Below are 21,297 nucleotides of genomic sequence, written 5' to 3' on the forward strand. Positions count from 1 at the left end.
CTGCAGCTCATGGAGAGGACCCCCACAGAGTAAAAGTGTGAGGAGGAAGGAGTGGCAGGGACAAACTGTCATGGACTGACCACAAACCCCCATCCCCATCCTCTCTGAGCTGCCTGGACAGGGGGACAGCTAGAGGAGCTGGGAATGAAGCTGAGCCTGAGGAAAAAGAAGGGAAGGTGGTGTTTTAATTATTTTTGTTCCCACTTTCCAAGTGTATTTCAATTTGCAATAAATTAATTTTCTGAATCATCTGCTTTGTCCATGCCAGTAACTGGTAAGCCATCTCCCTGTCTTTATATTGAACCACAAGTTTTTTTTCCATCTTATATTTCTCCCTGTCCTGCTGAGAAGGGGGAGTGAGAGAGCAGCCGGATGGGTGTCTGACAGTCCAACAAGGTCAACCCACCACAGTCATAAACTGGAGAAACCACAGGACAGAAAGAAGAGAGGAGGTCAAGAAAAGGAAAGAGGTATCCTGGCACCGTACACAGAGCCCCATTTCAACATGAGCTTGTCATGAGGTTCAATTTGTGGGTTTGGAAACTAATTATTTGCAAGGACAAGGCTATCCCTGCCTCCAGCCCAGAGGCAGCACTCAAATAGGATAAGATCTTGCCTGAAGCAGTCCAGGGAAAGTCCTCTTGCAGGAAGGATCCTGCATGAAAAGTCAGAAAAGGCACAGATCAGGAAACAGATTGTGAAGAGCCCCTCTTCATGGTTACTGAGAACACTATAAAATACCCATATGGGTTTTAGCTCATAGCCTTTGCTAACCAGTGTATGCGTTGGCAGATGCAGCACTATTACACTAATACACACTGCCCTTTCTGCCTAGGTCTCCCTCCTTACCCTGACTTCCCACTATGCTGCTTAAGAACGCCAGGCAAGCACATAAACTGTGTCTGCTCTGTGACTGAATGCAGCAGAAAATTTATTAATGGAAAAGAGAAGAAACTCAAAACGAAAATCATCTCTGGACATAGCCCAGGCAAAAGGTAACTTGCCGTAACACAGCCCTGAAAGGCACTACTAGCAAAAATACCCTGGCATGTTACAGCATCCTCCTGACTTGTACAAAAGCTGCTTTATTGCTGATCTCAGTTTACTCTATTCCCAGTCATAACTGAATTGTGTTGATTTTTTATGGGTCACCTGGCTTCGCAGTAGGTGTTCTGGGCCATCATTAAGGCTGGATAAGGCAAAGCTATTACATTTTTTTTTTTTTTTTTTTTTTTTGCAGAGCTTCTCTCTATCCTTTTATCCGCTGATCTGCAGAAGCTGCAGAAAGATATACAGGTCCTCTCCTGAAGCAGTCCCTGAATAACCAACTGATTCTTCTTCCTCCCAGAGCTACCTGCAACAAGGCAGGGGCTGCAGAGGGTGGACAGTATCAAAAACATTGCCTCAGCTCCTCCAACACTCCTCTTTGTAGCCCAAAAGCAACACTGGGAAGAAAGTGAACTCACATGCAAAATCCACTTTGTGGGTGAAATTAAAAAAAAAAAAAAAAGTTTTTGGGTGAAAAACAAAATGCAAACAAAAAAAATCCAGACTCAGAATGACAACTTTTGTAGGCAAAACTGCTTCCTTCCAGTTTCTCCAGCTTCACCTGCTTCCCATGCCTGATGCAGCAAAAAAAATCCCATAAGAAGCTCATCTATTCATACCCAGGAACTGCTCATGTTACTAATGTGCATAATCTGGATGAAAGTCATCAAAACCTTAGTGCATTCTTGAATCTGTACCCTGTCATATTCATTGTGGAAAGCACAGGGGGAAAAAAAAAGTATTGACTTCTATGCAAAACCCTGACATTTATCAGTGCTGCACATAGCAAGTATAGAATAATAAGTTTGCAAGGTAAGTCAGTTACCCAATTCATCGGGACCGTCTGGTAATGCAGCAAGTGAAAGGAAACTATTAGTAAAGTTGTTGAGGAAGGTGAGTTTAAGGTAAGGACTCTGCTTCTGTGGCTGAGTACTCATCAGGGAGAAGGTTAGCTTAAAGAAAACCAAAAGACGCATGACATGAAATTGGAGGTGAAATGGAGGAGGGAAATGGAAAATCTAATGAGAAGCTATTTGTCCATGGTAGGAGTCATAGGAAGGTGACAGCAATTTTCATGGAAACATTTGTCTCCCCTCTGTGTCCTTCCAGCCTGCCCTGGCAATCCCCCTTGCCATCACCACATTCTCCAATTTGCACACATCATCCAGCAACAAGCTTGATCAGGAGAAGAGCACCTGTGCTGTGTGCTCAACTTCACACCTGCTCCACAACAGAGGGAAAGCAACAGGCCACTGTTCATGTGACAGCTCATCAGTCCTAAACTCAGGACTATTTCAGGATATTCTTAAAGTTTAGAACCAGCAGGGTGATGTAGAAGTAATTGCAGAAGTAATTGCTATACAAGCCTACATAGTGGCAGGGGGTTGCTAACAGATCTATAATCATCTTTTAGAGTGACAAAAACAAGTTTCTGGATCACAGCTGCCTGTGCCACCTTGACTCTTTGCAGCTCATCAACGGGAGGAAGCACTTGTGTAGCTCCAGGAAGGTGGCTTTATCATGCAGGCAGTCTGGACTATCTTCTAGAGTCTTTATCACACCTGAGTCCCAACCACACACTTGTAAAGAAAAGATGGGGCGCAGAGGACGATGTAAGGGAAGAAACAGCATAAGGAAAGACAGCCTCCACTCACACCCTTACATTCAAGAAGTCCAATGGTATTTGTAATTGCTGATCACTGTCACTGCCCTGGAGAAAAACAAAACAAAACCAACCTGTCTCTGATACAATATCTATAGCTCTTGGCAGCAGCTTCTACAGCAGCACAAGTCAGAAATAAGGAAGCTGTATATCAGTCTGGCCACTGTAGACATACGAGATTCAGACCTGGATGCAAATTTCTGCCTGCAAAATCAAGGCTCCAAGCCTAATGCTGGCTTAAATTTGGATTAAAACTCCTTGGCTTGTCCTTTTCTAGCTAATATGAAAATTTACTTGCTAGAGTCTTAACAAATGGTTTGAGCCAGGATTTCACAATGAATACGTGATGATTAACTGTAGGATCACAGAGATTAAAGGTGGGAAAGAGCTATTAGATCATTGCAGCCCTATGGCAGTTGCAGAATTGTTCTCTGCAGTGTCTCTCTCCCAGCACCTTGTTCAGGCTAGTTTTAAGTGGCTCAAGCAAAGGCTCTCCCAGTTTCTTTCTGGAGGCTGTTCCACACTCAAGCAGATCTTGCTGATATTTACTTAACGTTAAATTTCACCTTGCTCCACTCTGTAGCCAAGAGCCATCTTAAATAGTCCTTTTACCCCCTGCTCTCTTAATGTTGGTGTTTTCTGCTCTTTGGTCACTTCATAAATTAACATCTGTTTGTCTGTTTGCCATCATTTCCCATGAGCAAGAGCATCAGAGGAAAAAAAAAATAGCATACTTCTCATGTATACTATACCCCTTCCAACCTCCATTAAACCAATCAAGCCTTTCTTTGGACATATGACATTGGGTAGTTTGGCCCACTGTATCATTTCCTGCCCCTGCTTTTGACTCTCCATGAGGTGCCAGAGTGACAGAGAGCAGGACCCACTAATTAATGAGATGTAAAGATGCAAGAAAGGTTTTCTCAAGGTAATTGTTTTTGACAGCTTAGCATGACAGGAGCTCGATGCAGGCTCGACGTGAGGCCCCACGGATGGCTTCAGGTCAGCTCCCTCTCAGAGCTGGATTTATTTTTATTTTTTTCTCCCCCCTCAACTGCATTGCATCATGAGTTCAGGTATAAAGTGCTGCAGTGGGTGCTGGTGAGAGGACGTCCAATTCAGCTGTACTGTACAGAGCAGCAGACTGCAACCAACTTCACAGACTGAGGCTGGGAAAAATAAGTTCCTCTCTTCGAGTCACATTAATGGAATATTCTGTGCTGGACCAGGATCAGACATTGCAAGGTAGACATTGTCTAATACCGAGAAGGATGTGGGATGAAAACACGCCAGAGCGAGCAGCCCTAATGACCTTTGCTTTAAGGAGCCCAGAGACAAGACAGAACACGGCCAGGACTCGGGGAAGCAGCTCAGCTAATGCATGCACATGTGTGTGTCCTCCAACAAGCTGTGCCCAGCCTCCCTCCGGCACACCAGGCACAGCCTGCACTGCCTGCAGGCAGCTGGCTCCGCAGACGATTCAGGTTTCCATGCAGAGGTAGCAGCAGCATAGCAGTTACACGGCTACACACACGGTTTTCACCCCAGTGAGGATCACGAATGCGAGTGCCTGGTGTTGATCCCAGCACTTCTGAATTTTCTAAATTCCCTGCTTACTGGAGAGTGAAATTAGACTCACGCTCATAACTTGTGGCTTGCGGAGAGCAGCTCGGAGCAGGTAGCGGAGGGTCTGGCGCACAGAGAATGAAAAAAAGACAATTGTGGGTGCGGAGAAATGTATTCCAGCAACACATTTTGTTTTAGCGAAGTTCAGACTGGGAATTGGCAATGTGGAAATTCTTTATGAAGGTACTCAAATTAACAACTTGAATTGCACTCTTAAGAGATTAGAGCAGTTAGGGAGAGGTAAATGAGCTCTGTCAAAACAGGAACAGCTCTAAGTGATTCCCCAAAGCAGGATCAGGGCATGCACTGTGGCAGACTTCCTCCATATTCTGGCACTGGCAAGGGAAATTATGGAGGTGTTTCTCTTCTGCTTCAAAGCAGAGGGTCTGGCAGCAGTTCTTGCTCAACAATGTGGAGTTCAAAAGATTTGAGTCAAAGCAATGTTGATACAAAATAAAAATTAAAAAAGAAAATAAAAGCATTTAAAAAAATAAGAGTTGAGGCTGTGGTTCAGCCACCACCAAGCCTCCTCCAGTTTCCCAGGGTCAAAGGCGCAGGTCACGTCCCTCCACCAGATCTGTAGAAGATGGACACTGGCAACTTCATATGGTTGATAAATATATATGGTAAGTATAGAGAGGGGGGCAAACCCATTTTCTGGAGCAGAGGTAGAAACAGGCTCTGAGAACAGACCTGATGGTACCTCTGCAAGCACCATTGCAGCAAAGAGATTTTTCACACACAGGGTGAACTGCATTTGCTCTAGCCGGAGAAGGCTGCCTCAGAATCCCTTGCAGTGCACCCTGAGGACAGGATTGAAGTGCTGGGGGCTGGCACAGCCCATTGCTCCCAAACCCACAGGGAGCTTACCTGAGAGCCTTGCTTTCACAGCTCTTGCTTTTTAAATTTTCATCAGTGCCCTTGTGTGGTGTTTTATTCTCGGTTGTAAGAAGAAACAGTCAGTTTTAAATCACTTTCTTTTTAATGAAACGAATGCGTATAAGCCATCGCTCCAACGACACTCCCTACTGCCGAATCCATCAGCACCCTTTGTGCTCTCATGGTCATATTTGCCTTATAAAAAACAGCTCCATCTTCTCTGCTGCTATGCAAAAGGCTCAAACAAATGTCAGAAGCCTGACTGGCAGCCTGCACAGCCAAAGCGCAGAACCCGGCTGCGTTCAGGGGCTGTCAAGTGCACAAAGTAAACAAAAGAACAGATCTCTGTAATTTTTCCTCACAAACCTCTTTCAGCGGCAACTCTTATTTTAGACATTACTTGTAAAGGAAAGCATGACACCGCATCAGTGCATTTTAAATGTAAAAAAAAAAATCTCATTATTTCTGATAAATATGTTTCTCTGATACATTTTATTATAACTATTGGAGGCATAAAGCCTAAACAATGTTGTGGTTTTAGTAACCATTTGAAAGTGATGGCTCCCTGAATCTACAATAGCTATTTAAGAACCCATGCACAACCAGGACCGAGCGGCAGGATCTTCCAAGCTCTTTGCTCGACTTCTTACATCTCCCTGCTCGACGAGGCAGTGCTGAATGCAAACATCTGGGCAAAGCATACCCAGGTTTTGCAGAAGTAAACAGCGCAACGGATGACAGAGCACACATGGCTCCCCGCTGCAGTGCGGGCTGCCCTCAGGGCTGGCAGAGCCGCCCTCCGGCCCTGGGATTTACTCTCCTGCCCTGCCAGGGACTCTCAATCCAAGCGAGCAAGAGGGAGAGCTGCATTTGCGGGTTTGGTTTTAAATCCCTCTTTCTGAGGGAGAGATGTGTCTGTGTGCTGCAAGCACATCTGACAGACATCCAGCCCAGGGGAGGATCAGCTGTGAAAAGCCTTCCCAGGGATATTTTTGCTCCTCTTATTTTATTCTCTGTATTCCTTCTAACTCCTGGGGTGGGTAATTTTCCTCAGCCAAAAACCAGACAGAAGGGGGAAGGAGGAGGGGAGAGGTGCCCACAACACATGGGCAGCTGGGCATGGCACAGGCAGGCGGCACGGAGCAGCTCATGGGGAAGGCAGCACGGGTGTTACAAAATGCCACAGGCATTTGGGGCAGCTCTGTGGCAAGCAAGGAAGAAGAGGAGCACAGCACACCAAGCAGCTTCCCACCTGCTTCACACCTTGTGCCACTAACACGGTACAAGTCACCAGTGCCCCCCCAGAGTGGCTGTGCTGATCACTAACCGTGAACACGGAGCAAAACACAAAGTGTTTGCACCCACTGCCTTCCCCTCAGCAGCCTAATGCCTGAGCATAGCCCTTCCCCTGCTGCGCAGAAGCAGCTGATGGGGATGACAGGCCCCAGCACATCTCTGCTGGCCCAGGCACGTCAGGAAGACTTGGCCCTGCGTCCCCCTGGGACCCTCCTGCTGGCTGGGCAGAGCCACGCTCCCCAACACCGTGCCAGTGACCACTGACACCCCATTCAAGTGAATGTACCCACAGCACTGCTACACCCAAACTTGGCAATATTTGAAGTGAATCATATTCGTTTTGCTTTAAAGGCAGAGGGACTTTTTTTGTGTTTCTCTGATTCTACCTGGAATTCAGATGTATGCAACACGCAAGGTATCTGAAGGCTCAAAATGCAATACTATAATATAGCTCTTTGTTATGCTAATTATTTCTTCCCAGCTGCTCCTGCAATGAGTGCCAGCCCGACCTATCAAGCAGGAACAAAACCTCTAGGCAAGCCTGCTGCTGCAAGGTCCCTTACCTCCGAGCTCAAGGGGCCAGGGGCTGCCAGTGCTCTGGCACCCACACACAAAGCGGAGAGGTGAAACAGAATTTCAGATCGCAGCTCCGCTGCCACTGGGAACATGAACCGGGAATTAAAAAGTGATATCCTCCTGACAGCCAGGTTGCCATGATTTACATCTTCCCTTAGGTCCCCTCCCCCTCCACGCATCTTCTCAGCTCTTGAGTACAAGGAAGAAACGAGGCAGTGGGAAAGCATCCAGGCAAACCTCAGAGGCTCGGTCGAGGTTCTCATTTTGGCACCCGCCAGGGCAGCACTATGTGATCACGAAGGATTTTCTGTGCATGGGTGTCATATTCATGGCAGCCTGAAAATGCTGTGGTTGCATTATTTAAATTAAAATTAAGTTTCCAAATAAATAAAAAAAAGGCTTTATATTTCCAAAGTGAAGAGAATAAAATTATTGGTTTGGTTGGAGTTCTATTATTTATGTTGACATTCAGTTAAAAGAGTGTCTTGTTCCTGTGTTTCTAGGGCCTAGGAAGATATTTTATGCATAGCACATGGAAATATTCAAAGGGAAAAAGGATCTTTGGCAGCTGGAAGGGAACTGACTACTGGGAGCTTCTGGCAACTTAAGAGGCTCCAAAGACCATTGGGAATGTGGGGCAAGCTCATTACCCAAATATCTTTTTTGTAATGGTCACTGGTGAAATACCTCAAAAGCTGACGTTCAATCGTCATCTTTAAGCCTCAGAATTAGCAGAAGGAGCACTTTCAATGGGCAAATAAACTCATACTGTAAAAATCCTCACCTCAGCCTGCATGCGGAATAAGGGGAATGATCTGACAGTAGCTTAACCTTTACTCACAGTTTAAGATTTTCCTCATGACTGATGACTATACAGGCTATTTTGGGGTTTCTGTAGTGGAGCAATTCTACAGTGAAAGTATGTTTCACAACTGCAAACATAATGCATCTTACTTCTCACAGCAAGCACAAAGTTTGCCACTATTACACTAATTACTCTGCTGGTAAACCAGAATCCAAGCTGTCAAGCAAAGGAAGGGGTCAAAGAAAGAACAAAGGGCATTCGGCCTCCAAAGGTACAACGTAGGCTGCTCAAGATCAAAAAATTACTCAAACTATTTTAATGTAAATTATACCAGAAATTGAGAAATGTAGGTCATTTTGGTCATACATTTTTGAGACTCATGAAGGATAAATTTGGAAAAATGTAGTACTGAAAGTACATTACACTCTGAGGGTAGCAATACAATGTATGCATACTCTGATGATTTGTAACATAAAGGGCAATGGCATTTTGGGCCATAACTCTATGACTTCACTCAAAGGAATAAAGGGCCCACGGCAGCCATATGACTGAGAGAATATGGCTAAAAAGTGAGGCCTAGTCACATAAGTACAGAAGATCTTGTCTCAAAAAAGCAATGGATGGAGGCAAAAAATTACATGGATTTTTAAGGTTGATGAATATAGCACAACTGGATTTGAAAATAATGTTACTCATCTCCTATTTCCAGAGACAGAGGCTTTCTGTAACAAGCAGAGTGGCCAGTCCTGCACTGCATGGGTGGAAAGGGGCAACTGCCATTTGAACCCTGCTTTGAGAACAAGGCGAGGAAACACAAAATCACCAACAACAACCAGAGCTGTGGGCAGCCCACGGATCAGACTGGGCACAACCTCTCTGCCAATCATTGGCACATCATCATCTCATGCCAGCTGAGGGGCTCATCACCCCTCGCCCTGCTGCAACAGCCACCAGAAAGCACTGGACATCAGTCACACCTTACGGGTGAAAATGCTGCATTAGAAACAGGATGGGGTGAGCAGACAGTGGAAATGCCATTGGAAGGCCCCGCTGTGCTCGCTGGAGAAGCACAGCCCTGATGACTGTGGGTCAGGTTTCCCTGGAGGAGGCACGGTAACCAGCCCCTGCTATCCTGTCACCTCCTCCACAACTGCCAGAGCCTTTAATTATTTCAGGAGGCAGACAGCCCACGGTACAGCAAGATGAGCCTGGCAGGCTATTCCACAGGGAAAATACCACTGCAAGAGGTAGAAGCAAATGAAGTGACCTTGATCAGACAGACCATTTATCTTGTTTCTGCAGTCCCAGCATGACAGATTAGATGCTCTCTGCAGTAAATTGGACAATGATGCTGTACTAATTGAGAGGAATTGCTAGCCTTGGGAAATAAGTTGTTTTTCAAATTCAGCAGCTCACTGTTTTGGGGTTTTAGTTGGGGTTGGTTCTTTTTTGTTTGTTTGTTTTTGCTAAGTAAGCATGCTTCTGAGCACACGCAGACCACACATCTGTGACTTCTCCTCGCACTCCCTGTGTTCATCAGAGGGAAACCTGAGCACAAAGATTAACAGAAGTTAAGCACTTGCCTACCTGGTTTTTCAGCTGGATCTGGTGAGAAGGCTTCACATACTTCACAGTCTGCACCACTTTTGCAAAGCAGAGGAACTGAAACTCCACCTTCCGCAAGGCTGCATTTGCTTCCTTTACATGACTTATAGACTAGGGAGAGCAGCAGCAGCAGGCCAACTACAGCCCCAGGTGCAACCATTTTTGCATGACTACAGCCTTGGAGTTGAATCCAACCTTCCACACCTGCCCACAGCCCCCCGACACAGAAAGCCACTGAGGCTCAGTGGTGAATTCAGTCTGGTCTTGCAGCCACAGCTGCTTTGCTTCACACTTTCTGTGGAGAGCCAAGAGAGGAGTGAAGGTCTCCTCCTAACACCCCTCAGCCCCAGGGGTGATTTGTGTTCGGTTCACCATGCAGACCAGGCCTTTGGTGTATACCTCGCATTATCAGCCTTCAGCTGAGCAGGATTAGCTGCTGCAAAGGCACCAGGCACCCTGCCATGGCAGTGTTTACATTAGAGCAAATGGACCTCACAGAGACAGTTTGCAAACACCACAAGACGAACTTTTGTAAACTCCCTCGGTTTAGTCATCTTTCCCCATCTGCCAGAGAAGTTAAAGTGAGATTGAAAAAACACAGGAAATTACTGTGTATTCCAGGCGGCTGTGACCGAGCGGCTTGGCTGTTACACGGGATGCCTTGCGGAAGACTCGCATCTCCCGGCATCTCCACCAGGATCCTCTGCAGCGCGGCCCCAGCTGCGCTCTTCCAGCCAGCTGCATGCACCCTGCCAGGAGAAGCCCCCGGGGTGCTTCATGTGGCTGTCGAAAAGCTCATACCAGTGCTGAGGAGCCCCAAAAGACTCCTCCGTGAAGCCAGGGCAGCCCCTGCCTGCGAGGCTGCACAGGTTAAGTCTCTGGGAACATGAGAATCACATTCACCAAATAAAACACCAGATGAAATCCTTTCCCTGCTGCAGCTTAACCCTTTATCTAATGTGACCAGCTCTTTTCTGAGAAAACTTACAAAACATTTTATCAAGGCTGCTGGCATTAGTAAGCAGCAATCGCATCTGTCACACCTCTGGCTGTTGCCTTTATCTCAAGAAGCCAGTGAAAGGGCATGAGACGAAGGCAGACCAGAAATCACCTTCACGCCCTGCTTCAACTGGCAACCCTCAGTCACCAGGTCACTGCCATGGCACAGTCCCAGGGCTGGCAGCTGGCAGGGCCATTCGGCTGCCTGGGCCACAACTGGCACAGGCCTCCGGAGGCACACGAAGTGGTGAGATGCCCTGAAGCCTAGCTAATTTGTTTAATGCCCCTCCAGACCATGCTGCACCTCTGAGCCCAGCGCATCGCCCCAGCAGCATCGCGTGTCTTCAGCGAAAGGACGGGTGGTGAGGTGCGAGACGAAAGAGGAGGGTGGATGGAGGAGCGCTGGAGGATGGACTGTGGAAAACACCTCTTTACCACAGCTAATGCCTGCAGGCCTGAAAGCAGCACTTCATTGCTGCTGCTCAGCCCACGTTTGTTTTCTCCATGGAGCCAGCTGCCGTGCTGGCATTGCAAACCAGCGCCAGCTGAGGCTACCGGTGTGCTGTGGCTGCACAGATAACCATGCCAAACTGTTTTCATGCTTCAGCTAGTCCAGTAAGAATAGCAAAACCTTACCAAAAGTATTAAGTATATATGAAGCGCAGTGATATTACACCATGTTTTGAAAAAGGAGCACAATTTTTCAACTCAGACGAACTATGCATTTCCACACATAGTTCTGTATTTTCTGGTGGAAAGAAATCCTTGAAAATAAAATAACGCTTTTGTCCATAATGACATTAAAATAGACCTGACAACATTAATATCTTTTTTTGTTTGTTTGTTTTCTATATATTAGGGATGTACCATTATCAGCGGGGATTAGCCTGCTGAACAGCACAGTGCTCTGTAGTGTCACACTCCAGCAGCAAAGTGTCTCCTGCAGGGGGTAAAACATTCACTGTGGAGATAAGCTCTTCTGTCCAGTTCTTCAGGCAGATAGACCAGCAACACGCTCAGGAGCATTTGTTTACTAGTTATGCAGGGGAGACGCGGATGAGAGGCATTAATAGCATCTTGGAAAAGAAGTGTTTCTTGTCAATTTATGTTAGTAGCAAAATACTCCTGGTATTGGGGCATGCAATGGGGAAAAGGCCTATCTGTCCGGTTTGCACTCTCCACATGCCACAGATCAAAACAAAACTGAACAAGGAAACCCACTAGACTGGTCTGAAGGTCCCTGAAATCCAGGTGAGGCTGGGCTCCATCCTGGCCTCCACCTGAGGTGCAGGAGTTGACTGCTGCATAACCTCTTCAGCACCAGAGCAGCTGGATTGAACAGTATTTCCTTGGGTGAGGGAGGGAAACACGAGGAAAGGATCCAGCAGCCATTGGAGATGTAAAATTAAAATGAATTTTGGTCATTTTAATAAATATATATCAAGGAAATCTCACTTTACTACAACAACACATTAGTATACAAGCATCTAATATTTAAGCTTAAAACATCAAGTGTTTATCAAATATTGGAAAAGAGCAGACATTACTAGACTATCTGGGTATAACACAAGAAAAATCAGTTTTTTTAAAAATTGGTCCTTGTGGACAAATGTCTAAATGATGATCCTACTCATACACTGTATGAATGAGATCTATATTTAATATTATTATTATTAATAAAAAAGCTTCTGTCTTGGAGAAATCAGGTGGGATTTGCACTTTCTTTATCTGTCATTCTTCACAGCGATAACCCTTAAACACCTGCCAGTTCCCACTCACACGACGGTGCAAAGGTTATCACTGAGTTATGTCCTAGATGTTCTCCTGGGGTCACCTTGGTTGGGAGTGGAGACCTTTTTCCTGCGACCACTGCACTTAATTCATAAAAGCTGCCTGGGTTGCAAACCTGACCATGGGGTGTGCATGCTGCCCAACATAACCACGGCCCAGTAGGACCCCGGCTGAGCTGTGAAGCCCTGGTGCTCTGCAAGCTGCCCAGATCAACTGCAACCCACAGACCTGGCTCCAGCACCTCTCCAGAGACAGCCCAGGGCTGGGACCCCTGGGTGCCTATGTGGAGGTGAATGTCACCTGCTGGACACAAACTGAGGTGGGCAGGTGTCACTTGGATGCGTGATGCTGTGGGAACAGGCAGCTGTTATGAGTCCGCTGTGGCTTGGATGTGGCTACTTTGCCAAGCACATCCTGCAGGTTGTTATGGGGACTGTGGGAACTAACTAATTTGGTAGATCTAAGACCCACAATACTCTCTGTCCAACACCGACAAATGCCTTCTGGGCATTTTAAACAGCACACTTTTGGAATCAATCTGCCTAGGGATGACTAAATGTTGTCCTTAGCCGCTGAAATCTCAGCTCATTTCTCCAAAATGTTCTTTTTAAAAATTAAAACCCTTACATTCATTCAGATAAAATCATGTTTATCGCCACATTATTGATTAACTATCATTGTGCTTTTTGTTTTCTGTTGTTGTCTTTTTTAAATCAACAGCAAAAGTAATATAAAAACTCCCGCATGCTTTTGCAATCTAAAAGAGAGGAATTATGCGAAACAGAATAAAGTATAAAACATGCCACTGGTTCATGAACTTCATTATACGAAGAAGGAAATAAAAGAGCCCCAGCAACAGACAGTTGCCATAGAAACACTCAAGCATCGAATGCTTGTTTACAAGAGACATCTCTCTATTGTTTCTTAAATCCCTTCCTAAGGATGGCAAATCAAAAAGCAATTGAGCATCAAAAAGGAAGAACAGAGATGTTTGAATAGGAAGTTGAACTCAGTACTTCAAAGGTTAAAGGTTTCTAATAATATTGATCCACCCTGTGTTGTTGTGTTGTTTGTTTGTTTGTTTTCCTCTGCTTAGGTTAAATCCCTGCTGTATCACCGATTTATACTTAATTTTCACGCTGGCAAAAATTAAGACAAAAAGTAAGGCACCAAAAAAAAAACCTGCCCTGTATAACAACAAGCCTCATTAGTTACTACAGCCGAGGTGAAAACGTGCAAGTACTTGAGCTGCATGTTGTGTTTCTGATTAAGATCCCGTAAACAGGTTATTTCCTTATGCTATGTCCCATTTTGTCAGTTGAACGAGATGCTGAATCCAGGAATTCAGAAGTATCAATACAAAATGTAAGGATGGTTTATTCCCAGTCCACATAGCCAGTCCTTTGTCAGAACAAACACCGAGTTACAAGGAGCACATCACCCTTGCTGGTAGCATCAATTTGTTTACCAGACTTCTAATTCCTTAGTAAACAGAATGGAGGTTCTTCTTAATTAATGGCAGACTTCTTGGGGGCGGGGATGTATAAAACGATATGTTTTCCCCATCTGGCTGATTGGTATTTTCAGTAACAAAAGCTACACCATAGCTGCACAGACTATAGTGCTAAGCGGTAACGCAACTGCGTTCTTTATGATAGTCTCCATACTTATAAATAGCCCGCTGATGCAGATCATAGCGACGCTCTCCGCAATCTGCTCTCCAGTCATTTAGAACTACATGTAATGTTTGTGGCATGATTGTATCATTTGTAGAAAACTATAAAAAATCCATTCAAAATAAAAATCTGATAGACAAATGAACATGCTGCGCATGCTTCAAGGGAGCAAGAAAGATGCCTCATATTTTACTTCCTTTGCTGCAGCACATTTTATTACTTGGTAAAGATTCCTTTTTCCTTAAGGATTTTTTCCAAGATTCACTTACGTTGCTCTTGTCATTACATCCAGTCTCAAAATAGTCATAAAATTTGCCTTTACATTCGAGAGCATGGGTGCCTCGTACAGGTTCACAGTTTAGGGGGGCACTGTCTCGCTCAGATTCATTACTGCCCTTCTCGTCAGCAAATTTTGCCTTTTCCTGATTACCGTGAGGCCTGGCATTGGTGACGAATATTTCGTTAGCAGGTATCTGGTCATCGCTCCTGTAAGTAGGGGCACTGCCAATGTCATAATCCACCTGCTGGGAACAGCTGGGCAAAGAAATGGGGGAGGAAGAGGAGGAAGTATTTTCCGTACTGGCACTGACCGAGTAGGGTAGGTTTAAATAGTGACTGCCGCACTCTTGATAGAAGCAGCACGTGTGGAGCTTCTCGTACTCCTCCTTGGCCATGCGGAGACGTTTTCTGTACGGACAGTCCTGAGGCACGAACCACTCCTGTGGCGAGGCGCCACCGAAGGAGCAAGCGGAGAAGCACCAGTTGTTCTGCATGATGATCTCTCCGTGGATTCGCTTCATTAAGTTGTTGATGAGGACGGATCTCCGCAGGTAGACTTCAGGGTCGTCAATGAACTTCAGCTTTTCCAAAGACATGTAAAGAATATGGGCCCGCTCCTCAAACACCGAGATTGTCTGAAAATGCAAAAGACAGAAGATACAGAACTGAAGTCAACCGGTTTTGCTCCAGGCAAGAGAAAGAAAATGAAACACAATATTCACTCCATGCCACTGCTTTTCTCGTTCTCTTTCTCAAGCACCTAGAAGTGGCTTCCCATTGTGCACACCCGCATGACTGGGGACCTGCTTTTTCTTGCCCACAGAACAGCCCAGGCTGAGGTGTAACCCCGTTACACATCCAGAGGCACAAACCCAGGATGGGAGAGTGAAATCCCAATCTGGCTCTTTACTTGCATCTGGGGCTGAATCATAAATTTGTAGTGCAGTTTTGCTCCAGTCATGGGGGGCTCTTTGATGTAAGCGGACCCAATCCCATCCCCTGTGGGGCTTTACAGAGCCCTGAAGCCAGGCGAGGGTCCCTCTGTGCGGCCTCTCTGCAGCATGGGCCGCCAGAGGTTTGTGAGACACGGCCGGCAGCAAGTGCCAGAGCAGCTTATCCACCGCCAGCGGGAGAGGCCCTCCAGCCAGGAGGCTTCCATATGCCATGCTCTCAACCACTGCTCTTGTGTACAAAAACGCAAGCAGGGAGGGAGGCAGGGAAAAACCCATCTCAAAGCATTGCAGCATCTGGAGAGCAGCTGCTGGCCCGCACACTACACCCTGCGCTCCACGGGACTGGTGGGAACGCGGGTAGGCAGGGACAAGGTCAGGAAACGAAGAGGGGATGGGGATTTGCAGAAATCCTGGCCGGGAGCCCGCAGATTCGTTCCCCCTGCCATGGTCCTTCCAGGACTCCCTTTCTCAGCACTGGCAGCGGGAGCAGGTTACTGCCCCCGGGAGGCCCCGGGCTTTGCACTGTAATCGCTACCCTGGGAATCAAAATAGAGAGGGGGTAATGCACGCTACTGTAAGCAGCATTAACTAATTTTCATTTTTAGTAAGAATTTGGTTTGTGTAGGAGGAGAGAAGCACAGCACAAAGAGAGGCTGCTCTAAATCCCCCCCATCTGTGGCTTGATCATTCTTCCCTTTCCCACATGGTTACAGCATTTTTGCAGAGTGGAAGTCGTAGCTATGAGGACTGAAAGCGCTTAAAGCACAGCTGCTTTTCACATCCATTCAGCTTTCCTCAGCCCTCCAGCTCTTTCCACAGCCTGGGCCTGGCTGCAGGGCTCAGAAGCAGCACAGCGCCTCGTAAAAACAAAAATTGGCCATGTTTCCAAGCAAGTTCACAGCTGAAGCTCTTCTTTGTTAGAGAGAATAGTTCTTTATAATAAAAGGCCCATTTTAAACCATATTAACCCTACAGGTTAACCTGCATCCTTTACACATGCTGTAGTAACTGACAGGGAACCCATAAAAGCCTCGAGCGTGAGAGGATCATCCTGGAGATAGGTCCTGGAGAGCCACCAGCAGGAACCAGTCATCAGAGGCCTTCTCCCATGAGTGGTCACCAGCAGCCCTGGAGGTGGGCTCTGGGGCCTACGGGACAACCCATCTGAGAGTCTTGATGGGCAGAGGAGGCACAGAAAGCATACAAAATTCAAAATAATCTGGGCAGAATCCTCCCTCCCCCAGATCTCTGGGTTGCAAAGCAGGGAGGATATCTGTGCTGGACAGCAGGGCCAGGTTGCCCAGGGTTTCTGGCAGGATAGGCGTCTACAACAGCTCGGGAGTCTGAGACAGGCCTCTCTCGCCAGTACCTCTACAGCGCTTTTTGGTGCTGTTAGAAAGGGACAGGCAGTGATTCCTCCGCTTTGTGAGGAAACTAATCGCTGATGCAAAAAATCCATCAATCTATCCAAGGAAAAAAACTGGCTGAAATCAGAGAAAGGTGTGATGTGACACGTGGGAGACACACTCACTAAACGGGGGCCATTTTTCGCCACCCTCGTTGCTCTCTCTTCATTGCTCTGGGTGCAGACCGAGCACCTTCTGGAGTTAATGGCGGGGCAGTTTTCCACCTGCCGGTCAATCCCTTATCCCCAGCCGAGGCTCTTCATAGCTGAAAATTCCTTTGGCTGCTCTAAGGTCCAGCTTGGCGTTACGGCCCGCTTCTCCTCCGGGGCAGCAGGATCCATTGGGGCTGACCTCCCCACCCAGCACCATGGCAGGGGAGAGGCACCACACCCTGCGCTCCTCCCAGGAGGTTGCATCCACGGTGTAGGGAAAGGTCATGGAGGAGCCTCAGTGCTCTGGGCCTCGGCCTGTTTTAGTGTCCATCTCCGGGGCTCTGGTGGCACTGCCACCTTCTGTGAGCAGGGCTTCCAGCAGAGTGGGGCGCGTCCTGTCCTCTCCACCTGCACCAGTGACGGGGTAGTACTGGGGCCCGGCGGGATGCTGCGAGGCAGGGGGATGTCCCAGGGGTGTCCCAGGACACGGGATGTCCTCAAGCACGTCAGTCCTGGTGTTGGGCTCCTCACAGGGCTGCACCCCTGGTGAACAAGAGCACCACGTCTCCCAGAAAAAAAGTCAGATTTCAATTTATGTATTCACCGGTCTGGGAAACGGCTGCTCTAATCCCTCCCTTGATGGCTTTCGTTAAAAAAAAAAAAAAAAAAAAATCTTTCACTTACTAATCTGTTCTTTCGGAGTTATTAGCTTTTTAATAAACAGGATTAAATACCGGAGGAGCTCGTACTCCCTTTTCGAATCATTCTGCTTCTCCAGAGGCTCTCTAGCCCTTCTGGGGCACAGGGAACCTGCTGCTGTTATTTTCTCCCCTGGAAAAAGTTCGGAGTGAATAGGGAATTGTGGGCCCTTCTTATTTATGTTTGTTCTTCATTTCTGGTGTTCAAACTCTACAGAACTGCTTCTGTACACATGGTATAAACTATCTAAGAACAAAAGAATCTGGAGAAAAAAAAAAGTTATTCTGAGCATCGACACTTAGAGTTGTTATAAATACAGAAACGCCTTTGCTTCCTAGGCAGTTTGCTGACAATAAAACAATAAATGTGAGCAAGCGACAACTATTTGTTTCTGGGCAAACAGCTGGATTGCTCCCCTAATTTCAGCAGAGTATTTCAGCCTTCTGGAAACGGGTCAATGGCTGGTGCTAAGCCTCTGAAACTCGGGGTGAAAATAACGGCTATGAGAAAACATACTTTATGCGCACAGCTGCCAAGCGGTGGATGGAAATCCTCTTCTTCCACATATTTCCTTTTAAAGTATGTGATCTTGGATGTCGCTACAGGATCTGAAATTCCCCTGTAATGCGATCCTGCGGGCAATAAATCAGACAGGACAAACGACACGCGGTTTGCCGGAGGTCCTCCAACCCAAATCCTTTTTTTCCCGATGAGGGGAGCCCGCTGCCGGGGCTGCGAGTGGGGAGAGGGCACGGGACGGGACGGGACGGGACGGGACGGGACGGGACGGGACGGGTTGCACACGGGATGGGACAGGATGGGATTGGGGGCCACGGGACCGGACAGGGGGCACACGGGATGGGACGGGACGGGATGAGGGGCGATGGGATGGGACAGGACGAGGGTCCATGGGATGGGACGGGGGGCACACGGGACGGGACGGGGAGCCACGGGACGGGACGGGACCTACCTGAAGAGGGGGTCCCGGTGGCTGGCGGTGCCGCAGCAGTGCCGGGGGCTGCGGTGCCGGTGCCGGTGCCGGTGGCGGTGGCGGTGCGGCCGCAGGCGGGCGGCTCCCAGAGGGCTCGGTAGGCGGCGAGGTCGGCGGCTCCCTCGGCGGCGCTGGGGCGGCCCAGCCGCTGCATGGGCAGCACCAGGGTCATGGCGGGGGCCGGATCCTGCGAGCGAAGCGGCGCCGTGAGACCCCGGCCCCAGGACCCCCGGCACCCCCTGCAGACCCCCGACACCCCGGGCACCCCTCCTGCTGGCCGGCCGCTCTCCTGCCGGGCGCCTCTCTGCACTGTTACCATTATCATCATCGTATTAATATTATCATTATTATTACTGTCCGCACTATTATTACACTATGATTATTTTGCCTTCCCGCGGCCGGAGAAGGAGCCGAGCCCTCTGCCACAAAGGGCGCGGGGGCCCCGCTCCCTCCGCCGCCCCCGGCCCCGACCCCGACCCCATCCCGGACCCCATCCCCGTCCCGTCCCGTCCCGTCCCGTCCCGTCCCGTCCAGTCCCGTCCCGCCCCGCTCACTCGCTGCCCGGCTCGGCTCACTCGCTGCCCATTCTCCTCCTCCTCCGCAGCTGGCTGTGCCCGGCTCTGCCCCGCCGGGAGCCGCAGCCCGGCACCGGGAGGAGCAGGAGGGGGGTCGGGGCCGGCCGCCCCCCGGCGCCGGAGGGAGCAAAGTTTGAGCGAGGGGCAGGGGACGAGCCCGCAGCCACCCACTTCTTGGCAGAGAGCGCGGAACAATGCGCCCAGAGCCGGCCCCTCCCTCCCTCTCCTCCTCCTCCTCCTCCTTCTCCTCCTCCTCCTCTCCCCGAGGAAGAGGGATGCGGTTCCCCTTCGCGCAGCCCCCCCGGAGGAAGGCCCGCAGGTGGGCAGGTGGGATCCCAGCGCTGGCTTGCGGTACCAGCTAGAGGCAAAAAATAATAATAATAATAAAAAATAAAAACAAAATTAAAACAACAAACCGCAGCAGAAGAGGGAGGAAAATAAACCATCCACATCTGCCGCTTGGTTTCCCCAAGTCCGGGAGGGATGCACGGGGCTGCTGCTGGGCTCGGGATTTCGGCTCCCGCACCCGCGGGGCTGCCCCCCTGCGCCCCGCCGAGGCAGAAAATGAGAGAGGAAGGGAAGCGGGCTGAAATCCCCCAGCCTTCCACCCCAGTAAAGGCCACCCCGCATATGTACTGAAAGATGCCAAAGCCCCTTCCTCCTCATCGATGTATTATTTTGTAGCTTAAAATTCGCTTACGAGCAAGGTAACGTGCCCTAGGTGAGACCCTCTGACATTTTCTCGCACGTTAACGCCCTCTTGCTTTCCCTGGGCAAAGAAAGAACGAGGCAGGGAATGACGAGCCACCAGGGAGGTCACCCGTGGCACAGCCGAGGTCCTGCATTTATCCCCCACACCTTCTGTTTCCAGCTGAGTCCCGACGCACGGAAAGACTGCTCAAAACCACAAGTGGGTCAGGGCCAAAAGAAACAGCTGAGAACCAGCTCAAAAGTCATGCATTTCGTGGCTGAAAAGGTTGCGCTGCCTTTAGAAAGCACCCATGGACTCTCCTCGTTAATCTGCGCCGAGGAATCGCTCCCAGGGAGACATCAATCTTCCGATGTTGGCCTGATGTCAACACTCAGTGCTGTCCTTGGAGAGTAAGGGCTGGAAGAAACTCACCGCTGCGCTGGGAAAGTCAGGATTTCTTTGCTCCTAATGAGTTCAGCATCCCTTTGTGGAATTCTTTTATGAGAACAAAATTGGACTCAGAGCTGTCGACCGTGCATTTTGTTACCATATTTCATCACAAGTAAGTCTTTCTGCGCTTAAGCAGAAACACACAGGAAGGAAGGAAGGAAGGAAGTGTTGGGATGCCTTCTGCACACTGCTGCTGATTTATCTCGAAAAAACTGACTTCTCTGGACAGCCTGTAAAGTAAATGAACTGCTTCTGCTATTTACAACATGCAAAATTAATAGAGGCAGGCCAGTTAACTTCCATAAACAGCTACTGTCCACGCACATTCGCTGTGTTTCCAAATGGAATAAAACCAAGGCATAAATAATAGAGCTTCCCGAGGAGGAAAAAAGAAAAGGAAAACCAAAACCCCAAACCGAGCTTGTGGGTCTGGGCGTGCTTTACAAAGCTGCAGAGGTGGCACTCAGCTACAAAATAAGCCCCATTTTGTAGCAGAGGAATTGCTTCGGCGCAGAGAAGCAGAGAACCAGCCTTTTTAAGAGGCTCCTGACGCCGGGCATGCTATTTGCTCTTGTTTGATTTTCAGAAGCGCTCACTGCCAGCTGCTGCAAATGAGTGGGAAGGGAGCTGCGGGGACGCAGCACGTCAGCAGTCAGCCTCCTGCAAGGTGATGCTGGACACCGCAGAACCGAGAGCCTGAAGCACGAGGGGATGTTTCTGAGGCACTGTGGCTGCACCTAGCCCAGAAACAGGACCTCTGGCTTTGCTCCGGGAGCTGCCGTGCCGTTTCTCCCCGTTACAGGCAGCAAAATCCCCTCCTGAGCGTTTTGCCAGAAGTCACACAGCAAATCAGTGTCAGAGCCAGAACGAGAGCCAGATCACATCATCCCCCAGCCATAAGCCCAGCCCATTTATAATACATTATCGTATGCAATGGAGGGATTTCATCCAAAATCCCATTCATTTCAATGAGACTTTGCAGAACAGCACACGCATTGTTGCATTTCCATTAACACCACTGGAAATAAAGGATGAAAGATGTACATTTGAGCATACAATGCATTTACTATACAAAATTACAGCGAAAGGTTGACAGTCGGGGCTGGATTCAATTTTTGAAAAAGCCATTTGGGAGCCT

The 21,297-nt window shown here is 48.4% G+C and overlaps 2 protein-coding genes across 6 annotated transcripts in view; both read right to left on the reverse strand.

Moving 5' to 3' along the window:
• Nucleotides 1-9,716, reverse strand: part of HHAT (hedgehog acyltransferase) — a 206,083-nt gene extending 196,367 nt beyond the window's left edge. The window contains exon 1 of the mRNA XM_068676172.1: nt 9,480-9,716. Within this exon, the coding sequence (XP_068532273.1) occupies nt 9,480-9,657 (178 nt within the window). The 5' untranslated portion in view covers nt 9,658-9,716. The remainder of the gene's footprint in view (nt 1-9,479) is intronic.
• Nucleotides 9,717-11,896: 2,180 nt separating this feature from the next.
• SERTAD4 (SERTA domain containing 4) lies at nt 11,897-20,633 on the reverse strand. 5 transcript variants are annotated; one of them, XM_068676178.1, is made up of 4 exons: nt 19,877-20,633; nt 18,423-18,630; nt 17,969-18,084; nt 11,897-14,877 (listed from the first exon to the last, which is right to left on the reverse strand). In XM_068676178.1, the coding sequence occupies exons 2-4, from the start codon at nt 18,613-18,615 to the stop codon at nt 14,146-14,148; spliced, it is 1,041 nt and encodes a 346-aa protein (XP_068532279.1). In that variant the 5' UTR covers nt 18,616-18,630; nt 19,877-20,633; the 3' UTR covers nt 11,897-14,145. The 5 variants fall into 5 exon arrangements, with proteins under 5 accessions (XP_068532279.1, XP_068532278.1, XP_068532274.1 ...); XM_068676177.1 differs by lacking the exon at nt 19,877-20,633 and adding an exon at nt 19,719-19,850; XM_068676173.1 differs by lacking the exon at nt 19,877-20,633 and adding an exon at nt 19,435-19,579.
• Between the last annotated feature and the right edge of the window lie 664 nt (nt 20,634-21,297).

This window comes from Anas acuta, chromosome 3 (genome assembly GCF_963932015.1).
Source record: "Anas acuta chromosome 3, bAnaAcu1.1, whole genome shotgun sequence".
NCBI classification, from domain to species: Eukaryota; Metazoa; Chordata; class Aves; order Anseriformes; family Anatidae; genus Anas; species Anas acuta.